General features: G+C 44.8%; 1 protein-coding gene across 3 annotated transcripts in view; it reads right to left on the bottom strand.

Moving 5' to 3' along the window:
- Window positions 1–19,778, bottom strand: part of ANKS6 (ankyrin repeat and sterile alpha motif domain containing 6) — a 53,843-nt gene that overhangs the window by 16,747 nt on the left and 17,318 nt on the right. Inside the window, exons 9-13 of one of the 3 annotated variants that reach the window (XM_036888393.2) lie at window positions 17,140–17,343; window positions 15,899–16,052; window positions 13,883–14,052; window positions 7,153–7,336; window positions 2,618–2,685 (exon numbers count right to left, since the gene is read on the bottom strand). In XM_036888393.2, coding sequence (XP_036744288.2) covers window positions 2,618–2,685; window positions 7,153–7,336; window positions 13,883–14,052; window positions 15,899–16,052; window positions 17,140–17,343 — 780 coding nt within the window. Of the gene's footprint in view, window positions 1–2,617; window positions 2,686–7,152; window positions 7,337–12,304; window positions 12,328–13,882; window positions 14,053–15,898; window positions 16,053–17,139; window positions 17,344–19,778 lie in introns of those variants that run through there. The other 2 variants (XM_036888394.2, XR_005025428.2) reach the window with 2 other exon arrangements.

A 19,778-nucleotide genomic window follows, 5' to 3' on the forward strand; every position in this document is an offset into this window, starting at 1 on the left:
GAATTCTCCTCTCTGAGTATTTGAGGAGGATTAGCAGGGATGAGGCAGAAACATCCCAGTGTTCTTTCAATATTCATGCCTTACTTTTTTCTTAGTAATAAAATCCCAATTTTCAGCTAGGCACATTCCAATGAAGCTAGAATACTGTATTTCTGAGCATATGTCAGGTGACAGACTTCTGGTTTATGGTACTTTGGGAAGTACCTAAAGGAGAAATGTGTCGTCCTGCTCCTTCCTCCCATCCTGCTGACTATTACGGACGTAATGACAGGAGCTTCAGGAGCCTATGTAGGACCACATATGCTAGTGATGGTGGAATAGAAGAGTCACTTCCAAACTTTCCGTGGGAAAAATAATCTTCTATTTTGTTTAACACAATTATTTTGAGATATTTCAATACATGCAGCAAAACCCATCCTAATACAGGTAGAAAGATGAAAATTATTAGGCTGTCTTCACGTTCTGTATGGCAAGATGAGAACATGTATTAACTTCATCTTTCTTCCAAATTCTCAACAATAACTAAAAATACATAGTAATAGGGAGAAATTTCTACTAGCCCTGGAAACGAGGGAAAGGCGCTATCTACATGTCAGATGCTTTGAGGAGTTTCTGCACGGGACTAAGAGGCGGTGGGGACTGGGCACGGAGGTAAGGGCGAGGACAGTCATCAGAGTTAAAACCTCAGTCCTATTAAAGCCTTCAAGAGAACATGGGGTGTGGATCCATCTAGACAGCAAACCTCATACAGTGCTAACCAGCTTATACACTGCCCAGAAAGGAGCAAAGGACAGGGGGAGGCAGCTGAGCTGGATCCTGTCAAGGGCAGGCACCCGCATCAGGTGACTAAGGGGCACCACCTCAGCTACCCTCACACTACCCCGGTGCACATGGACACCCACCAGCCAGGGGCCTCCGGCCCTTCCCCCAGTGCTGCCCCACTTAGGCCCCAGCACCTCCCTGACCCCAGGAGCCATGGAGACTTTCAGGTGGGTGAGTTTAACAACAGCAAGTCTGCAAGGCCCACCTTCTCCCTTCCCTCTGAAACTCCCAAAAGCTTCACATCTCATCTGGAACATACCTCAGCTCCCCAGGACATCTGCAGCAACCACTGAATGACAGGTGAACCCCCAGGATGGCCAGCTCAGAAAAGGGGATGAAGCCAAGAAATCAAGACAAATGTCACCTTGTGAAACAAATACTTCAAGAAACAGAAGCGTCCCTTGAGACGTGTTCTCCGTACACTCCAAGAGGGCAGGGAGCGTATAGAACAAAAGCAGGTGGCCCTAAGCAAACAAGAGCGATTTCTTGACAGTGCAAAAAACCACCGCTGAAGTTTAAAACACCAAGGAGGCAGAAGGATGCACAGATACAAGGAGGCAGGAAGGACGTGCAACCCGGGGAAGAAAGCTGAGGCACCTCATCTGTTCCTTGAACCAAAATATAAACTCCTGGGTTGCATCTCAAGCTTGTTGGGGACAATGAGAGAGTCTCGTGATTGTTGCTGCAGTTACGACAGTAGTCCTGTGCTGACCTGGGCACCAGAACGTTCCAAACCAACAATTACACCCTGGTGGCTGGTGGGCCTGCAGCAGAGTTCTATTTGGCCAAAATGGTAAATTTTCACAGCTGAGGGAGATATAATTCACCTACCATACAATCCACCCATTTAAAGTGTACAATTCAATGGTTTTCAGTATACTCAGAGTTGTGCAACCATCACCACACTCAATTTTAGAACATTTCCATCACTCCAAAAAGAAACCCATATTCACAGAGCAATCACTCCCCATTCTCTCCTCCCCCTACTCCCTGGCAACCACTAATTACTTTCTGTCTCTACAGATTTGCCTATTCTGGACATTTCACATAAATGGAATCGTACCATATGTGGCCTTTTGTGCCTGGCTTCTTTCACTTAGCATGTTTTCAAGGTTAATCTAAAAGCAGCATTTCATTCCCTTTTATGGCCGAATTATATTTCACTATGTAGAAATAACACATTTTATTTATTTATTCATCAGTTGATGGACAGCTGGGTTGTCACCCACTTTTTGGCTATTACACTGATATGAACATTCATGTTCAAGTTTTTGTGTGGATAAAGGTTTCCAGTTCTCTTGGAGTATACCTAGCAGTGGGATTGCTGGGTCACATGGTAACTTTATATTTAACATTTTGAGAAATGGCCAAACTGTAGAACAGTGATTTTTTAAAATGTGTGTGAGTGCTTTTAAGCCAATAGGAACTCTCTCAGGTTAACACAGGCCCTCCATCCAGACACTTTAATAGAGATTCATTAGGATTTGATTTTAACCCGCTTTAAACCTAAAGCCTGCCAGTCAATCCCTTCAACAAAAGCAGGTGCAGGACAGACACAAACTTTACTAAAGAGAGCAGTGCTCAAAATCACAGAATGCTGTTATAACAAAACAAGCCATAAGGTTCCCAGGATTTTGCTGTGATGAACTGAACTAAATGTGCAGAACACCAATTCTCTTTCCTCAGCTTTCTCAGTGAAAAAGATCAATCTAGGCTTGCAGGATGAAAACCCACGTATTTAGATGATTTTTTTAATGCTAAAATTCAGACTGACATTCAAAAAAAACATCCTTACCTCCTGCTCCTCAAAAATGGGCTGGTATTTCTCAAGCGATAATTTCTTAAGGATTCCAGTCAGTTCATCTTCAAGAGAGAAAGATGTGAAAGAGCATTTTAGAATTTGAGAAAATTTATCAAGAGAGTGGTCTTCCTACTTGCATAAAGCAGTGGCAACCTTATTTCAAATGAAATTTGACAAGAAACCCCAACACAGAGCACAGGTCTAGGCCACGCTCTTGTGGATGAAGCTGGGGGCTGGTTCTGAGCCCCCTTTCAGCCACTCTGCTCCCCTCAGGACACACCCTTGTCATCTTCCCAAGTCAAACTGGGCTGTAGAGACAGAAGATGGGGAGGTTCAGGACTAGGCTGACACGCCAACGGCTGTGACCACCAAGTTCTCTGAGTGCTGCTGGGACGAAAACTCCACCTTCTGTCCAAGCACAGTTCTTAATTATGATTTTTTGACTGCTGGTAGCTGCACCTGCAGTAAATGCTGATGCCAGCAAGTTGTCAGCTCGCAGAGAGAGACCAGAGCAGAGCAGGCGGATGGGCTGCAGGCCAGAATTGAGGTTCGGCTCAAGTGTGAGGAAGCTGGGGGCTTCCTGAAGGAAGGCTGCTTCAGAGAGGAACAGCAGAGCCAGAGGGGTGCAAGGAATACAAGGGGTTTTGGCTATCAAGATATTGGAGGGTGGGAGGAGGTAAAGAAAAGAGAGCAAGACCAGTATCTGAGCCCTGAAGAAACATTCATTCACACATTCAATAGTGATTTACCAGACTAGGCTCCGGGGACTCAACAGGGACCAAAATAGGACAAGTAAGACAGGCCAAAGGCAGCAAGGATGAACAGAGCAGCATGGTGCAGATGAAGGGGGAAGGGAGAATGTTTCATTGAGGGTGGTGAGGGAAGGCCTCTTCTATAAGGTAACATCTGAACAGTAAGTGAAGGAGTGAGCTGTGCAGTTATCTAGGGAAAGCACCAGGCAGCATCCAGGCAGCAGGAACAGCAAGTACAAAGGTCCTGGGACAGTGGGTGCAGTTCACAGAAGAGTAGACTGGAGGTAAGGAGGCCTGGGTTCCTTTTTTATTCATTCATTCAACAGTGGCTGCCCACATGCCTACTACATGCTGAGCATGCAAGGGTGGAAAGGTCCATGCTACGGAGGAGCTCAGCGTGGCTGGGAAGATACAACGAGGGTGAGAGCTGATGCAGTGTTTACCGTCAGGCATCCAGTAGTACCTGGATGACCCATTTGTTTTTCACAATAATCACATGAGATAGACCCTGTTACTGTCCCCATTTATGGAAAGGAAGGAAGGCACAGAAAGGCTGGCTACCATATCGTGGGTGAGGTCACACTGCTAGTCCACAGCAGAGCAGGGATTCAAACCCAGTGGTATAGCTACCAGGCCTGAGTTACCCTGCCCGCTCTGCCACCTCCCACATTGGTGATGAGCGCTATGGTGAAGGGCACAAACAAGGGGATCTGGACAAGAGAGGACAGCTGACCAGCTCAAGGCTTCACAGAAAGAGCTGCTACTGAGGTAGGAAGTGAGATGAATCAAGTCCCAGTCCACACATCACCTCACCTACTGTAGTTTCATGACACAAAACCTTTGCTCCTGCTGTCCCCTCCACATGCAGTTTCTCCCCACAGTGGTGTGCTCGTAAATGGTTAGCAGCTGGCTCGCTCCATGTATGTAGGTATGCAAGTTAACTGCAGGTTTTACTTCTATAACGGATGTGTAGCACACAGTTTACATATAACAATAAATTATATAACACTCTTTCTCATAAATTCCATATAGCCAACGCTTTCGTTGCATTTCCAGCATCTTGAATACTTCGTGATTTTTGTCCTACTCTTGTACCTATAGCCATTGACTACGGTTCCACCATGAATACTGGCTCATAGTTCCATTTATGTGAATGTGTAAGATGAAACAAAACAACAAATACATATGTTGGAACTTCACGTGGCATCTTTGCTGAATCAGACAATGGTTTTCAAATCCTGGAAAATTCTCAATTTTTTATGCTATTCACAATGTAACAGACATGACATATTAAGTTTCACCTGCATCATTAACATTTTCTTCATTGTCCAGATTATATCTAGACAATCTTTAAAACAATAAATCAAACCCCAAATGGTGGTGTTTGCTGATTTCCCTGGTGCAAATACTCCCCGCAAAGCTGATTTCAAGTTACCCACATAATGTTCCTAAAAGTGGAACTTGGAAGAGACAAGAATTATATAGTTTTTTATAAATGAAGGAGATGGAAATGACCTCAAGAGCACAGATAGTAGTAATATGTACTGAAAAATGAGCAAATACATAAAAAAAAATACCACAAACATTAATTTTAAGCTATGTAATTTGACTCTTTCTGGCCTTTTTAAAAATAAGTTTTTTTGGTGCTGTTGTAATCTGACTTTTAAAAGTTGTGTTTAATCACATTACCTGTCAATTTAGCAATAGGTTCTGGCTCACCACTGCCCCAAACTCGTGGCCAGGCCTGAATGCCCGTCCTTCAGTGAAGCCCACCGAGGCACTCTGCTGATAACTCTGGTTTGATCCCGTCTTGTGTCACAATAATTTAATGTTAGCATGTTGAATGCATCTGACTCCCCATCCTGACAGTGAGGGACCCTAACAGCAGCACCTGCACTAGAAGCTGTCATGGAACCAATAAGAGGCCATATCGTCAGAGGCTTCATTCACCCCTTCCTATCGGAAGAGTCTAGACAGAGGCACATGGTGGCAAGATGGGGCAGGGCAAGGGCTTGCCCGTGGTCCTTGATGGGGCCACACAGTTCCCACCAAAATATAAACAATAGCTATTTGGGGGTGGACTGTGGTTTCTGTCCTGTGAGAATCCAATGCCCACAGGACAAAGGTCTCATGGCCTCACAACCCAGGAACTCTGGGAGGGAAAACTGGGTTTTTAAACCAGAGAAATTTCTTTTTATTTAAAAAGAAATCACTGTCATGTCATCCTGTTTCTATCCCAGTGAGGGCTGTGCAAGCCCTTTTTTATAATGAATGAGAGGAAAAGAATGGGCATGGACAGTGCACAGATATCCACTATCTCAATTATTTTCAGAAAAAGGTGGGGGTACAAATATCTAACTGAGTCTCCAGGAGTTTGGATTTCTCAAAGCCTCTGAGGTGGGAGAATTCATGAGTGGGAACTTAACACTTCACTTAGAAAACATGGTTAGGGAGGAATGGGGATGCTAGTGAATCGCTAAAGCTTTTATAATGATAATAATAAATGATTGTACTAGATATCACAAAACAATAAAGGCAGTCCGCAAATAAAGGGGATGCCAATGGCAGCATGCATTTATCAACTCAATGCAGACTAGAGCCTATGCAATGGATTTCAATTTATCACTTTCTGAGCAGAACCTGCTCAGCACCTTTCTCCCAGCAGCAGCAGCAGTGAGATGCTTGCAAATGCCTTTGCTAGGCCCATACACACAGTGAGATTTCCCTTTCCTCCCTAATTTATTCTCCTTGATTTGTGCCTGCCAGCGCCCCATCTCTCACCAAACTCCATTTCCTCCTTTCCCCTTCTCACTCCCAGGAGCCACCAGAGGGCATTTTTAAAGGATGGGATACTTCTCTTCTTCTTCTTTTATCTTTTCTGTCTTCCTATCTTTATCTGGGGCCTCACTGCAGAGCCTCCACTCCTGTCCTAGCTTCCATTCCATCTTCTCTTCCTCATTATCCCTACAGGAGGGTCTTGCAATTCAAGCATGCAGGTTCCCAAGTGTTTCAGGGTGTAGTGGACATCTACTGCTTTTGTTTGCCCACCATCTTTAGGGTACAACCGGATCCCAGCTCCAAAGGCTGACACATGACCTGGGCCTGGCCAATCAGCACATTCTACCCTCAAGGATGGGCAAATGACCCAAGCTGATATAAATACAGCCAAGGCAGACCAATGACCTTTACCCTAGGATTTTGCTGGACCTATGAAGAAAGGAACACTCTTTCTGCTGAGATTGCTAAGTTAGCAGGAAGAGGAAGTAAGCCTGAAGCTGCTAGGGGACATCCTTGCTGCTACTTGGAGAAAGCCTACCTGAGATATGGAGAGAAATACTTCCAAAGCACCTGGATCCACACATACCTGAAGCATACCCTAAGTACCTCCATTATATGAGCCAACAAATGATTGTTTTGCTTTTGTTTTTGCTTAAACCAGTTTGAGTGAAGATTCCATCACTTGCAACTGACAAAGTTCTGATTTGTACAAGGTTCACAGAAAGGTATGTAATTTGGTATTGGAGAGGCATGTCTATGAGTATAGGTCTGGGTATATTAACAAAACTCACCTACATTCAAAAACTTTAAGAGGGAGCTTATCATACCTTTGGCACAGTGAAGACAAAAATACAAGGTAGAATCAAGAAAGGAGAGGGACAGATGTTTTTGTTTTAAATTGTAAAACCTGACGTAGGATGGCTACAGCAATTAAGGATACCTTCCAGGTCACCGTGGTGAAGAGGAAAGGCTGAGGCCTCAGAACTCTGGGGGACTCACCCTCGTCTGTGATGGTGCCACTGCTAGAGCCCCCACTGCTCTTAGACTGCCGATGGGATGAGGAGGAGGACACTGAGGACTCGGCTGTGTGCCCTCTGGGTGGAGGGGAGGGCGTGAGGGTGGGCGAGGTGCTTTTGGAGGTAGTGGAAGTTCCAGATGGAGGCCTTTTGCTCGTTTCCAGTTTCTACTCAAAAGAGTAAGTCAAATATATAAGTCATCACCTGGAGGGTAGAAATGATTAAAACAGACACCCACAACAGGGAACATGGGTGATATTTGACTCAAAAAGATATCTAACCAGGATTATGAAATCCACTTAAGAAAACATGCGAAGCAGAAACAGTGTTATCAGAACAGTTATAGGAAAATCCCCATCCTCTGGAGCAGAGGGGCAGGGGGTAGGATGGAAAAAGTGGCCTGTAAAGACCCAGAAAACCCCGGTGCTCGTTCTGTCCCTGTAGCTCCAAGCACTGTGTCATTGGCCAAGCCTCTTACCTCTCAGGTAACCCAGCTCTAAAATGGAAGTTTAGCTTCTATATACAGGAAGTCCCTTTCTGCTCTTGGTGTTCCTTCCCCTAAACCAGTGATTTCCAACTTTTCACCAAATAACACTTTGTTATATTTCCTTTGTTGGGTGTATGTGTGTGATTTGGCTTAAAAAAGAAAACAAAAAACCTTTTCACATATAAATAATTTTAGACTTACAGAAAAGAGTTGCAAAGGTAGAACAGAGTTTTGGTGTATCCCTCGGTCAGCTTCCTCTGACATTAACATCTTACATAACCTGAGTACAATGATCGAAACTATGAAATTAATGTTGGCATGAAGCCATTAGCTGAACTACAAACTACTCAGATTTCACTGGTTGTTCCACTCACATCCTTATTCTGGTCCAGGATCCCATGTGGCACTGACTTGTCACGTCTCCTTGGTCTCGTCCAATCTGAGGCAGCTCTCCTTGTCTTTCATTGACCTTGACACTTCTTTGAAGAGTCCTGATCAGGTATTTGTTGTGTCCCTGAATTTGGGTCTTTCTTATGTTTTCTCATAGTTAAATTTGCTTATGGGTTTTTTGGGTCAATGAGCAGAGAAGGAATGAGCTGTTCTTAGTGCCTCATACCAGGAGTCTCACTGCACCTTATCCCTCATCACGTGCACTAAGCTCACACAGGCAGGTGGCATCTGTTGGGTTTCTCAAGCAGTAAAGTTACTACTTTTCCCTTTATGATGAATAAAATACTTGGGGGTAGATATTTTGAACTAAATATCTTGCTTTTCCTTAAATTTCTGGCTACTAATTTTAGTGTTCTTTGGTGGATCTCGTCTGGAGCAATTACTACTGTTATGTGCTAATGGTGACTTACTATTTCTCTTATTCCTTCCACATTTATTATTTGGAATTATTCTGTAAGAAAGAGTTGTTCCTTCTCTGTTTATTTATTTAGTTGTTTATCCATATCAATATGGGGTCCTGGATATTTCTTTTATTCTTTGGGCTATAATCTAATAGTATTGTTATTCTATAGCTGTTTGAATTTTTGCAGCTTTGGTCACTGAGATCTTTCAGGTTGACTCCTGTGTCCTTTTGACATACCCATCTTGGGATTTTTTTGTTTTTTGTTTTCCTTTTTTAAAAGCATTTCCTTATCTTCTGACATCACAAAATGCTTTAGGCTCATCTTGTTTTTTCACTGACCCACAACTAGAATAAACCACTTCTCCAAGGCCCTGGCCCTTTTGTTGGAGAATGGTGTTTAGAAACCAAAATCTGGGTACTGGGTTGCTCATGGCTATTGGATGTCACTGCTTCTAGGTCTTCTCAGTGGACAGATCAAGGAAATATATAAAATATACTAACCCATGTATACACACATAGCCATACTTATTTCTATATCAGTCAGTGTGTATTATATTTACAAGCTTACATTCATACTGATTCATACTGATACCTCTGAATTTAATACAATATCTGTGGGGTTTGTTCTAGCATTTCCCCTTTGATTTAATTTCCCGGACTCATAATATTTACTTATTTATCCAACTCTAGCATATACATAAAGTACATAAATACACAAATAGTATATATATGTAAAGTAGTTACAGAATTTAACCTATATACCATTTATCTGCAAGAAAAAAAAAATTATCAACTATGAGTACACTGCTTGTGCATGACTTTTATCTACTTTAGCCTTACCATATCTGCTTGACATACCATCTCTTCCCCTACCTGCTAGTGTGGTTGTGTCATTCATTTGTAATACAGTTAGATCTGCTGCCAGAGTCTGCATTCCATCTTTGATTCCTGGTTGATTTTGTTTTTTAAGTTTGCATGCAGCAGAAATAACTCTAATGTGTATAATTCTATGGGTTTTGAAAAATGCACAGAAATGTGTACCATAGAGAATAGTTTCATCATTCCAACCAAAAACTCCCATGTGCTGTCCCTTTCTAGTCAATCCCTCCCCTTACTCCAATCCTTGGAAATAACTGATCTATTTTCCATTCCTATAGCTTTGTTTTTCTAGAATGTCATATAAATGGAACCATATATGTAGACTTTTAAGTCTGGTCAGAATGATGCGTTTAGGATCCATTCCAGTTACTACAATAGTATCAGTAGTGTATTCCTTCCCGCAGCTGAGTAGTATTCCATTGCATGGATGTGCCACAATTAGTTTATTCACTCACTTGTTCATGTTTCCAGTTTTGTGTGACTATGATAACTAGGTCATATGGTAAGTGTATATTTAGCTTTATAAGAAACTGCCAAACTTTTTCAAGGTGACTGTACCATTTTGCATTTCACCAGCATCGAATGAGAGTTGCAGGGGTTCCACATTCTCACCAAACATTTTTAATTTTAGCCAATCTAGTAGGTTCATAGTACTATCTCATATGGTTTTAATTTGCATTTCCCAAAAAACCGATGATGGTCAACATCTTTTCCTATGTTTATTTTCCATTTGTATATCTCTGATGAAATATCTTTGCAGATATTTTGCCATTTAAAATTTGCTGGCTTATTTATTGAGTTTTGAGAGTTCTTGATTTATTCCGTAGTTTAAATATGATATGGATAGGTGTGTTCTTTTTGAAATTTATCTTATTTAGTGTTTTCTGAACTTCCTGGATCTGTGGTTTGGCATCTATCATTAATCTGGAGAAATTTCTGGCTGCTATTTAAAAATATTCCCTCTACTTGACCATTCTCTTTCTCTCTCTCTTCCTTTAAGAATTCTGAGTACCCATATGTAAGAGAATTGGATATTATCTTACAACCTTTGAGTGCTCTTTCTTGTTTTTGCTTTTGCTTTAACTTCTTTTCTTGTGTCTCAGTTTGTGTAATTTCTATTGCCCTATTTTCTAGTTCATTGATTCTTCCCTTGTCTGTGTCAAGTCTACTTAGGAGCCCATCAAAGTCATTCCTCATCTCTGTTGATATTTTCATTTGATTATTTCTAATAGTTTCCATCTCTCTGCTGAAATAGTTACTCAGATGATCTTGCATATTTTCAAATTTTCCCCTAGGGCCTTTAACCTATTAATTGTAGTTCTTTTAAATTCTGTCAGATAACTGCAACACCTATCATACGGAAGTCAGATTCTGATGATGGCTCTGTTTCTTGGGAGTGTAGCTTTTCTTATCTTTTTGTATGTTTTATAATTTTGGTAAAAATTGGACACTTTGAGAAGAATATTAGAGACTAAGAGAAATAGTTTTTAATGGCTGGAAATGGGCATACTTCTCTTGCTAAGCCTTCAATGGTCCTAATTATATCCTAGAGTGGAAAAAGAAGTCCCTCTCTTAGGTTTTGAAAGACTTTGTCAATATTATTAATAATTCCTCAGTCTGCTGTTTCTATAAAGACAGACATTCAACAATAAAGCTTCTGATTAAATATGAGATAATTAGTATATCCCTACAAAACAGATCTGTCCCAGCCAAAAGCAAAGAAACATGATACTCTGGACCTTGTGACCAGCATTATTGGAGAGGAGGCAGGTATACATAAGACTATTTGGGATGCTGGGAAATATCTGAACTATTTCTTATATCCTCAGTGTAGCAAGTTAATTTTATTGACAGTGCAACTCCTCCCTGGATCCATACCTTTGCTATGTAACTCTATGTGCTCTCCTGCAGTGGGAATACTGACTTGCTTAAAGAATTTGATTGGTTTTCAACTCAAGTGTCAAAGCTTGCTGTGGATACACATGGTACAGTTATCCTGGTTACCCCAGCCAATAGCCAGAGACATAAGTGATCCCCCCAGATGAGAAGAATGGCCTAGCTAAGTCCAGACTAAACTGCTGACCCATAGTTTCATGAGCCAAAGAAATGCATTTTGTTTTAAACCACTGCACTTCAGGGTGGGAAGAGAAAGCTGATATACTCAGTGGGCCTTTGGGCTTCCAGAGATCTGGGAAATACTGATGCAGGCTATGACTCCCCCCATTCTGGGTCTCCTAAAGCTCACATCATGATGATTTGTGAACATGCTAGAAGCTGTGCCTTGTGAATATCCCACCATTACAGTGGTGACTGTTTCAAGCAAAGTACAAAAATCAGATTCACAAGGCTAATATTTTGAATACTAATTTCTAATTCTTCCTAAGGGAGTCTTTGAAAAGCACTTCATGTCTCCATTTTGCTGCTGGTGCCTTTGACAGAAAGCCCACTCCTTGTGTCCTTTGATTTAGGGCAGTGGTTTCTAAGAGCTCTGGACTGGGCTGGCTGTAACACTCTGTGGGTAAAAACAGAGTCCCCAGACCCTATCTTGAGAGTATCATTCAGTCTTGCTGGGTGGCCTAGAAACCTGAATTTTTAAACAGCTCCCCAAGGTTACAGTACATTAGTATGTTAAGACTATCAGGTGATCATTGAACTAGATCATGTTCCCAGTTTATTGTTTCCTGAATGCATCCCTGACACAATTTCCTTTCATCAAAATATATTTGTATAGATTATACATGATGCATCCAAGTGAGGTAACAGTTAATATAATTTATAACTTAGATGCCTATTTTCAACACCAATTAAAGGACACTAATAATCTCTGACACATCTAATAAGATCATCAAAATAGAAATAGAAAGTTTTAAACAGAGAAGAGGAAGACTGTATCAAAGCACAGAGTAGCAGACTTACTTTAATGAGTAGCTCTAAGTTTCCTAGCAGCAAAGGCAAAAAGAGAAATACAATAATTATATAATTCTTACTATCTGTGGAAAGAAAATGTATCAAAATACCAGTACAGACATTTTTCCTAAAGCTGAATTCTAAAAGGAACTTAATCATACAGCTCCTTCACACAAGTAAATTTCAGTATAATGGAAAATATGCTAATGCATAGGCACAGAGAAACTTTTCTGGAGCTGTATTTAAAAAGGAACCTAATTATGTAGGTCCAACTACAAAAAGGGATTTGAAGAACAAAAAGAGTTGTGTAACCAACAGTGGTTGGATAGAAAATTAAGGCTATTTCTCAAACATCCATTAAAACATCAACCTCTGGAGGCACTTCTGGGCAAACGTCCAGGGGTTCAGGTGCTCTAGCTTTCCCCAGGGAAAAAGCTTAAGACCTCTAGAAAACATGATGAACAGGGGGATTGAACCTGGACTTGGATCCTCACAGAGGGGGAAATGGACCACACTGCACCACTGGTGCACCTGGAGGGCCACCTGGAAGAGGAGCCGTTCACACTCACACACTCCGGGTCTCCCTTCATCAAACAACCCAGGTGGAGGAGCTCAAGAAGTAGAGGAGCTCAAGAAGTGAAGGGGCAGATTGTGAAGACACTAAACAACTTCCCATCGCAGAGAGGCATTTAGGGCTCTCATCCACTGCACACTCCATAGAGGCGACCATGTGGAGACTGCTCTTGGGCTGCATTAGCGGAGGAAGGGAGGCCCTAGCTCTGTCCTGCCAGCGGGCCTTCCCTCAGTTCCTCCCCTCTGCCACACTCTCGCCTCCGGAGTGCTGCACGTGCTGTCCCCTCACCCAGGGACAGTATCACAGCCTGTCCCACCCTTGCCCCTCTCATCTGGCTCCTCATCCTTCAGATCCTCATTTAGATGTCACTGATGCCCTCGAGCTGTAGGAGCCCTCGCCTGGGCACCCACAGCTTCCTCACACCAGGACAGCCTCTACCACACTGAGACTGCTTGTGTCTATAGCAACACCCTGACAGTGGTCACCAAACCCCCAGGTCACTGCTCGGTCCTCACTGATGGAAGTGCCAGGCAGGGCAGATGTGCCAAAGATGTGTACAATGTAAGGTAGGACAAATACTACTGCTAATAATGTCAAAGTTATAGCTGTGGCACTCACACAGGCTTCCCAGATGCCAGGCCCCATTCTAAAGGCTGCTGGGCGAGGCTAAGACCTCAACCCAGGCAGCCTGCTCCTGAATCCTACTCTGAACCTCTTTGCTCCAATCACTGAGCAAACATGTGCAGTGTGAGGCTGGACGAGGCACCTGGAGGCGCCCTAGCAATCAGGCGGAAGGCAAATGAGTGTGCAGGGAACTGAAGGCACAGAGTGTGATCTCAGCAACTGCCTACCTGACCCAGCCCTTCTCAGACAACCCAGGCAAGGCCGCCTAGAAGGGCCCTGCCCTTAGTCCTGTCCCGTGACTCTGGTAGCACCTGTACTCCTTGGCACGTGGCTCACATAGGCACAGAACCTTTGAGGATAACAGGAGGAGACAGAAATACAACAAGGACCTTGCCACTGGCACCACTGCATCCTGCAGGGGAGACCAGGAGCTCGGACGGGCTGGACCCTGGTGCTGGCCCAACAGGACTTGACCGATGGCTGGGTTTCTGCTCAGACAGTCCAGCTGCTTTTTTTCTCTGGGCAGCGATTTGGGACAGGACACTGTCTATGCTGCCACCTGAGGAAACAGGAATAGAAATGCCTGCTATGGGTCCAGAGTACAGCAACATGGGTAAAGCGAATTTTGTGTGTGGACTTGGCTGAGCCGGAAACACATTTCCCAGACTCCCTCCCCATGTGGCTCTGGGCTGGGGCTGAGCGTAAATGGACTACCCATGGGAACTGGAAGGTGGCCATGAGGCAGCAGCCATCATGCTGCAAAGGCATCGTTATGAGGCAGTGAACAATGCCGTGCTGGCAAGAGCAGGTTGTCCTAACCTTTTCCTGGGCCACCACCAGCGTGTGCCACCCTCCAGCAGACCGACGCGGCCCCACGTGGCATGCTGCCGTCCAGCCACACCAGGGCTCCTCCCTTGCCCTCCAACTCCCCCTTTCAGAGCTTTACACCCCCAGCTGCTCTCACAGTGTGTCAATACTTCCTCATTCCATAATGCTCAGCTTCCCTGATAGAACCCTGATTGCTGTGTTCCCTCCCCCAGTTTCCCCAAATCTGTCACAACCTGGAATTACCATGAAGGAAAAGGGGAAAGTGATAGTATCCAGGGCTAAGGGAGGCTGCTACAGGGAGGATGCCAATAACTAACATTCACAGAGCATGGACTCGGTGCCAGGCACTGCCATAAATATTTTACATGTACAAACAGAGTCATTCTGGAAGGCAAAATGTACCAAAAGCCTCAAAAATAGGCAAATCCATTGACCCCACCACACTGATTCAAGGGAATTTCAGCTAAGCCAATCACTGGGCAAGGATGCAAGCCTGGAGGTACAAAGGCAGTACTTAGTGAGGTCGTCCACCAGCGCAGATTCTCATGGTCACCCGGGGAGAACTGGGTAAATATAATTGTGATACCTCTATGAATGGAATGCTGTTTAGTCATTAGAAATATACTGTAGACATAGGTGTAGTGACATAAAAGGGTGCTCACAATATGACAGTGTGTGCAGAGAGGAGAAAGGTTACAGAGCAGTCTGTGTTCTGAAGTCAGACTGCCTGAGTCCAGGTTCCAGCGCTGCCACTTCACAGCTGCATAATCTCAGGTGGGTTATTTAATTTTCCTGAGCCTGGTTCCCTGGAGTGTAAAATGGAGAGGATACCCTTGCAGGTTGCTAGGGGCCTGAAGGGCATACCCCACTTACAGGGCTAGGCACTGTGCCTGGCACATATGAGGCGCTCAATAATTATTCCACTTCCACAAATGTAACATGCATAAAAGTACTTTGCAAAGATATACACCAAAATATTAACAATGATCTTTACTATACATTTTTTTTCTCTTTGATTCATCTGGTCTTAAAGGTTTTTCTACAAGAATCATGCATTCTTTATGTAATGGCATAAAGAAGGGATGCCTTCCTACAAAGCTGGTTTGGTTAATCCTGGTGCTCTCCAAGAGGACTAGAAAGTATGCTGCAAACCTAAAATAACTGTGGGCCCTCCAGTTTGAGTCCTAATTGTCTCCAACTTACTGTGCGTCCCTGGGCAAATCTGTTGCCCACTCTGAGCTTCAGTTCATCTGTTCAGTGAAAGGGCAGGATGAGAAGATACCCAAGGTTTAACCTCAAGGATTTTAAACACCATGCAAACACCATGCATTTCTCTTAATTTCTTGTAAAATTTCCCAAGAAAATAAGCATTACAACAGATGTTATTGCCTCCCTCTCTACTCACCCCACCCAAGAAAATGCATAAAAGAAACTCCAATCTGTGAATTCAGTGAAAAATCCCTTGGTAACGTCAAGGAGAAAGACAGGGTGTGTGCAGTTGTTTCTGGGGCTGTTGGCAGAGCAAGCACAGGGGGCAGTACCCTGCCTCCCCTGAGTGGCCCTGCTTGGGTACCCACCTGAGCGGTTATGCATCTCCCCACCGTGCCTGCTCACGCCCCCTACCCCACTGGAGCCACCTGAGGAATGAGGGGAGTGGTTGAAGTTTCCAGAATTAGCAGGAGAAGCAGGGCTTCTGGAGAGAGATGGAAATTTAACCGGCCTGACAGGCATCTGTAAGAATAAGGTGAATGTCAGGTTAGGGTTTGTTGTTCTTCTTTCCCCCAACACCCAGAATCACATGGGGAGGGGCCTGGAGTGCAGCTGGACCCCCAGCCTACGTGCTTGCTTCTGCCCTGCACAGTGCTCAATTTGCTAGGAGTCCCCTAAGGGATGGGAGTGCATTTCTATCTGCTGCTGACCCAACTGTTGGCCCAGGCTGAGCCCTGTGACACCCTGGTGTCAGGACCAGTAAACTCCTCCCACACTGCAGACTACACGCAAGCCAGCCCTGCCCATTTCGAGCATCTCCAGGGTCAGGCTCCTGCCTTCCACTAAAGGTCTGATATTACAACAGTTCTGGGAGGCAGCAGCAAGCAAACAGGATTAGCCCCATTTTACAGAGAAGAGGCTCTGAGTTTTTCCGATCACTGAGCACACTGTAGCAGGGTCAGGCCTGAAATCCTCATCTTCCGTTTGCCCAGTTACTGTATCTACAGACACAGTCTACAAACATGGAGCTAATCACCACCATCGAGAGGCACTACCTCTGTACATCAGAGACACACCCAGGGCCACAGGTCAGAAACCACTGTGGTCAAACGATAGAAGTCCTACTCCTTCTGGGTTCAAGAAAACACCAGTAGTGCACAAAGTTGCTTCCTAACGTTTGCTCGTGGCCATGGACGTGAGCAATAATGTAATGTAGAGCTTGGTTAAAATCCAAGAACCTGATTTCTGGTGCCAGACCCACCCCACCTGGCTGGGGGATCTTTAGCAAGCCATTTCCTCTGGGGCCCGGTTTCCCCATCTACCAAAGGGGAAGGTGGATCAGGGCAGGTCTCCGCACTGTGCCTTGGGGCTCCAGGCTTACAGAGCGCAGGCTCCTGTTTTCATTCCTTCTCCCAACATTTTCATCTGTTCACATATTAAGTCCCTTTGTAGGATTTCTTTAGACAAAATGATATTGCTCATTTAAAATTAAAAAGAAAACAAAAAGTTTCCATTCCTCTGAATTACTGGGTTGAGGTCCCTTCTGCCTGTAACTCCTCACAGTTTCAGTGAGCGGTGAGGGACGCATGTGTGTCGGCTGGTGACTTACGGGCTCTGTGCTCCCGCTGCCCATGCCCACAGGGTGGCCCCTGCTGGCTCTCAGCACAGTCTTCACAGAGTCTGCCTTCCCACTGTGACATGTCCGGGACCGATTAGAGCTCCACAGCTCAAAGCTGGAAGGGGGTAAGAATGGGGGGATGACTGCCTTCAGCTTGTCGCTCGGGAGTCTGGTGTAGGGGGCTCCATTCCGAAGCTGGAAAAAGACAGCCTGGGGGTTAGACCAGCCCCAGGAGGGCTCCCAGCTCTAGGAGAAAGACTTCAGGTTTTTCTGTTTCTCCAAGACTGGCACTGCCACCTACCCCCAGCCCAAGCCAGAAACCCAGGTGGTGTCCTCAGCTTTCCTCCCCTGTCTGGGCTGTTCTGATGCCCAGCTTCTCCTGGGCCTACCCAGGGCAACAAGATGAGCCCAGGGACAGAGGGATGGAGAGGCAAGCAAAGCCAAGTGATGCTGAGCATGCTGTGTTGGGGGAGTAGGGAAGCTGGGAGAGCACAGAGAGGTTACTACTCACTGCAGTCAGAGAGGGCGTCTTTGGAGGAGGGGCACCTGAGCTGCCAACATACCCTGGGCTCAGTGAGGGCACCTGAGCTGCCAACATACCCTGGGCTCTGCTGCAGACTGCAGAGAGACTGGGGTGAGCAGGGCTGGGCTTCCAGGAGGAAGGGACAGGGACTCAGGGATTGGAGGCCCAGACTAGCTCTCTGCGAGTCCAGCAAATGCTTCCTTCTCCATCCCACCACACCCTTCCCACTCCAGCCACACCTCCCACCGCTGACATTTTTAACTGTAATTTAAAATTTTTTTAATGTGATTTGGGGTTAGTATAAACTCCACATGATGATGGGTGGACTGTCAAGGAAAAGTATTCACAGAGTCTGAACTAACTTTAATTAAGAAAAGACAGTGAACTTGGTGCCAGATGGCACTTTGCAGGGAAGGACATCCCACAGTTAAACCTGCCTCAGGAGCTGGGCAGACAGGCATCTCTGCAGGATGGCTGCAAACGCCCACTCAGCAGGGTCCCCGGGACAATACGTGCGTGTCCAGGGCGGGCGGCACACTAGTGCCCTCTATAGGGCATGAGGAGGAGGGACAGGAAAGCGCCAAGGCAAGAGGGAGGCAGGCATCCCGGGTTCTCACCCTGGCTGTTCTGAGGTATTTGAGAGTCAGTGAACAAATGCTCACATCAGCCCCCTCATCCAGCAAATGGAGGGCTGCACTGGAAGGTGACTAAGGACACTCACAGCTGCAAACCCACCACACATGGGCATTTTCATTCCTTGGGGACCAAGTCAAAATTGTTGCAAACTTCTGGAAGGCAATGACATTCACACCTTTTGCCCCAGGAATTCCAATTTTAGATGTTTGTCCGGAGGAAATTATCAGGCAAGTGGGGGAAATGGAAGCATGAGGATATTCATCAGAGCTTTGTAAACAACAAAAAAACTAGAAACCCAAAGCCCAGTGGGTCAGTCTTCACTGCTCAGCAAGGCTGGTCCTCATGCTGGGATGTGGCTGAAGAGTGTTTAATGACATGGAAAAAATGGTCATGACAAAATGCTAATAAATCAGGTTCAGCACAATATGAGGAAGATAATGGTGCCTACTTTGTGTGCTTGTCAGGGATGTTAAATGAGTAAATAGAGTGAAGTGCTGTGAATAGCAGCTAGCACTTAGTGTGTGCTTTGTTAAGTATTTGCTGTTATTACACATAACATGTATCATATTCACAGATACTAAAAATCGTTAGAAAAATACTCAGAAGATATATACCACAAAATGTCAATCATGATTATATGTGGGACCAAAGGTGCTTTTATTTTTCTTCTATTTTACTGCATTCTCCAGAGTATCAATAGCAGCATTTCTGTCTCCATACTGGAATTACTGCTATTTAATAATATCACCAAATGTGGGCAGTGCCAGCTTGCACAGACAATGTGGAGAGACACCTACTGCCTGGCTCTGCGGGCAGAGGGGGGTCAGAATGCTCAGAGGCTCACAGGTCCTGAGGCAGCTTAGGCCTTCTCCTCTCCAATACTGCCCTCTCCTGGCCAGCCTCCACATTAGGCTCTGAGAGCTAAAAGGAGGTGAGTTGGAGCCCAACCCCAAGGCTCTCACTTCAGAGAAGAGGAATAGGAAGTCCAGAGAGGTGAGGTAACACGTCCAAGGTCACACAGCACATATTGGAGTTCATTCTGGGCCAGGCACTATACTAAGAATTTCCTGGGGATGATCTTATTTAAAAACCACAATCATGAGGAATGCCCTAAGTCAGAGACTGTTAGCTGTCCCCCAGTACCCATCCTCCCCATCTTCCATAGTAGCCACCCATGATACTTAATAGGCACACAACCACCTGGAACAAAGACTGCTTGATACATAATGATTAAATTCTGGTTGATTTGATGTAAGCAGAAGTGATGTGTGAGTTTTTAGGAAACTTTTTAAAGACCCCTGGCATGTGCCCAGGGACACCTTTTCCCCACATCTTTCTGCTGGCTGCAATGAGGCAATAATGGCGAGAGCTCTGGCAGCCAACTTGTACCAAGATGACCTTGTTAATAGAAGCTATGTGTGGGAGACTAACAGGTGGAAGGAACACAGGTCCCTAACTTCATATTTATGTC

This window comes from Manis pentadactyla, chromosome 3 (assembly GCF_030020395.1).
Source record: "Manis pentadactyla isolate mManPen7 chromosome 3, mManPen7.hap1, whole genome shotgun sequence".
Lineage (NCBI taxonomy): Eukaryota > Metazoa > Chordata > Mammalia > Pholidota > Manidae > Manis > Manis pentadactyla.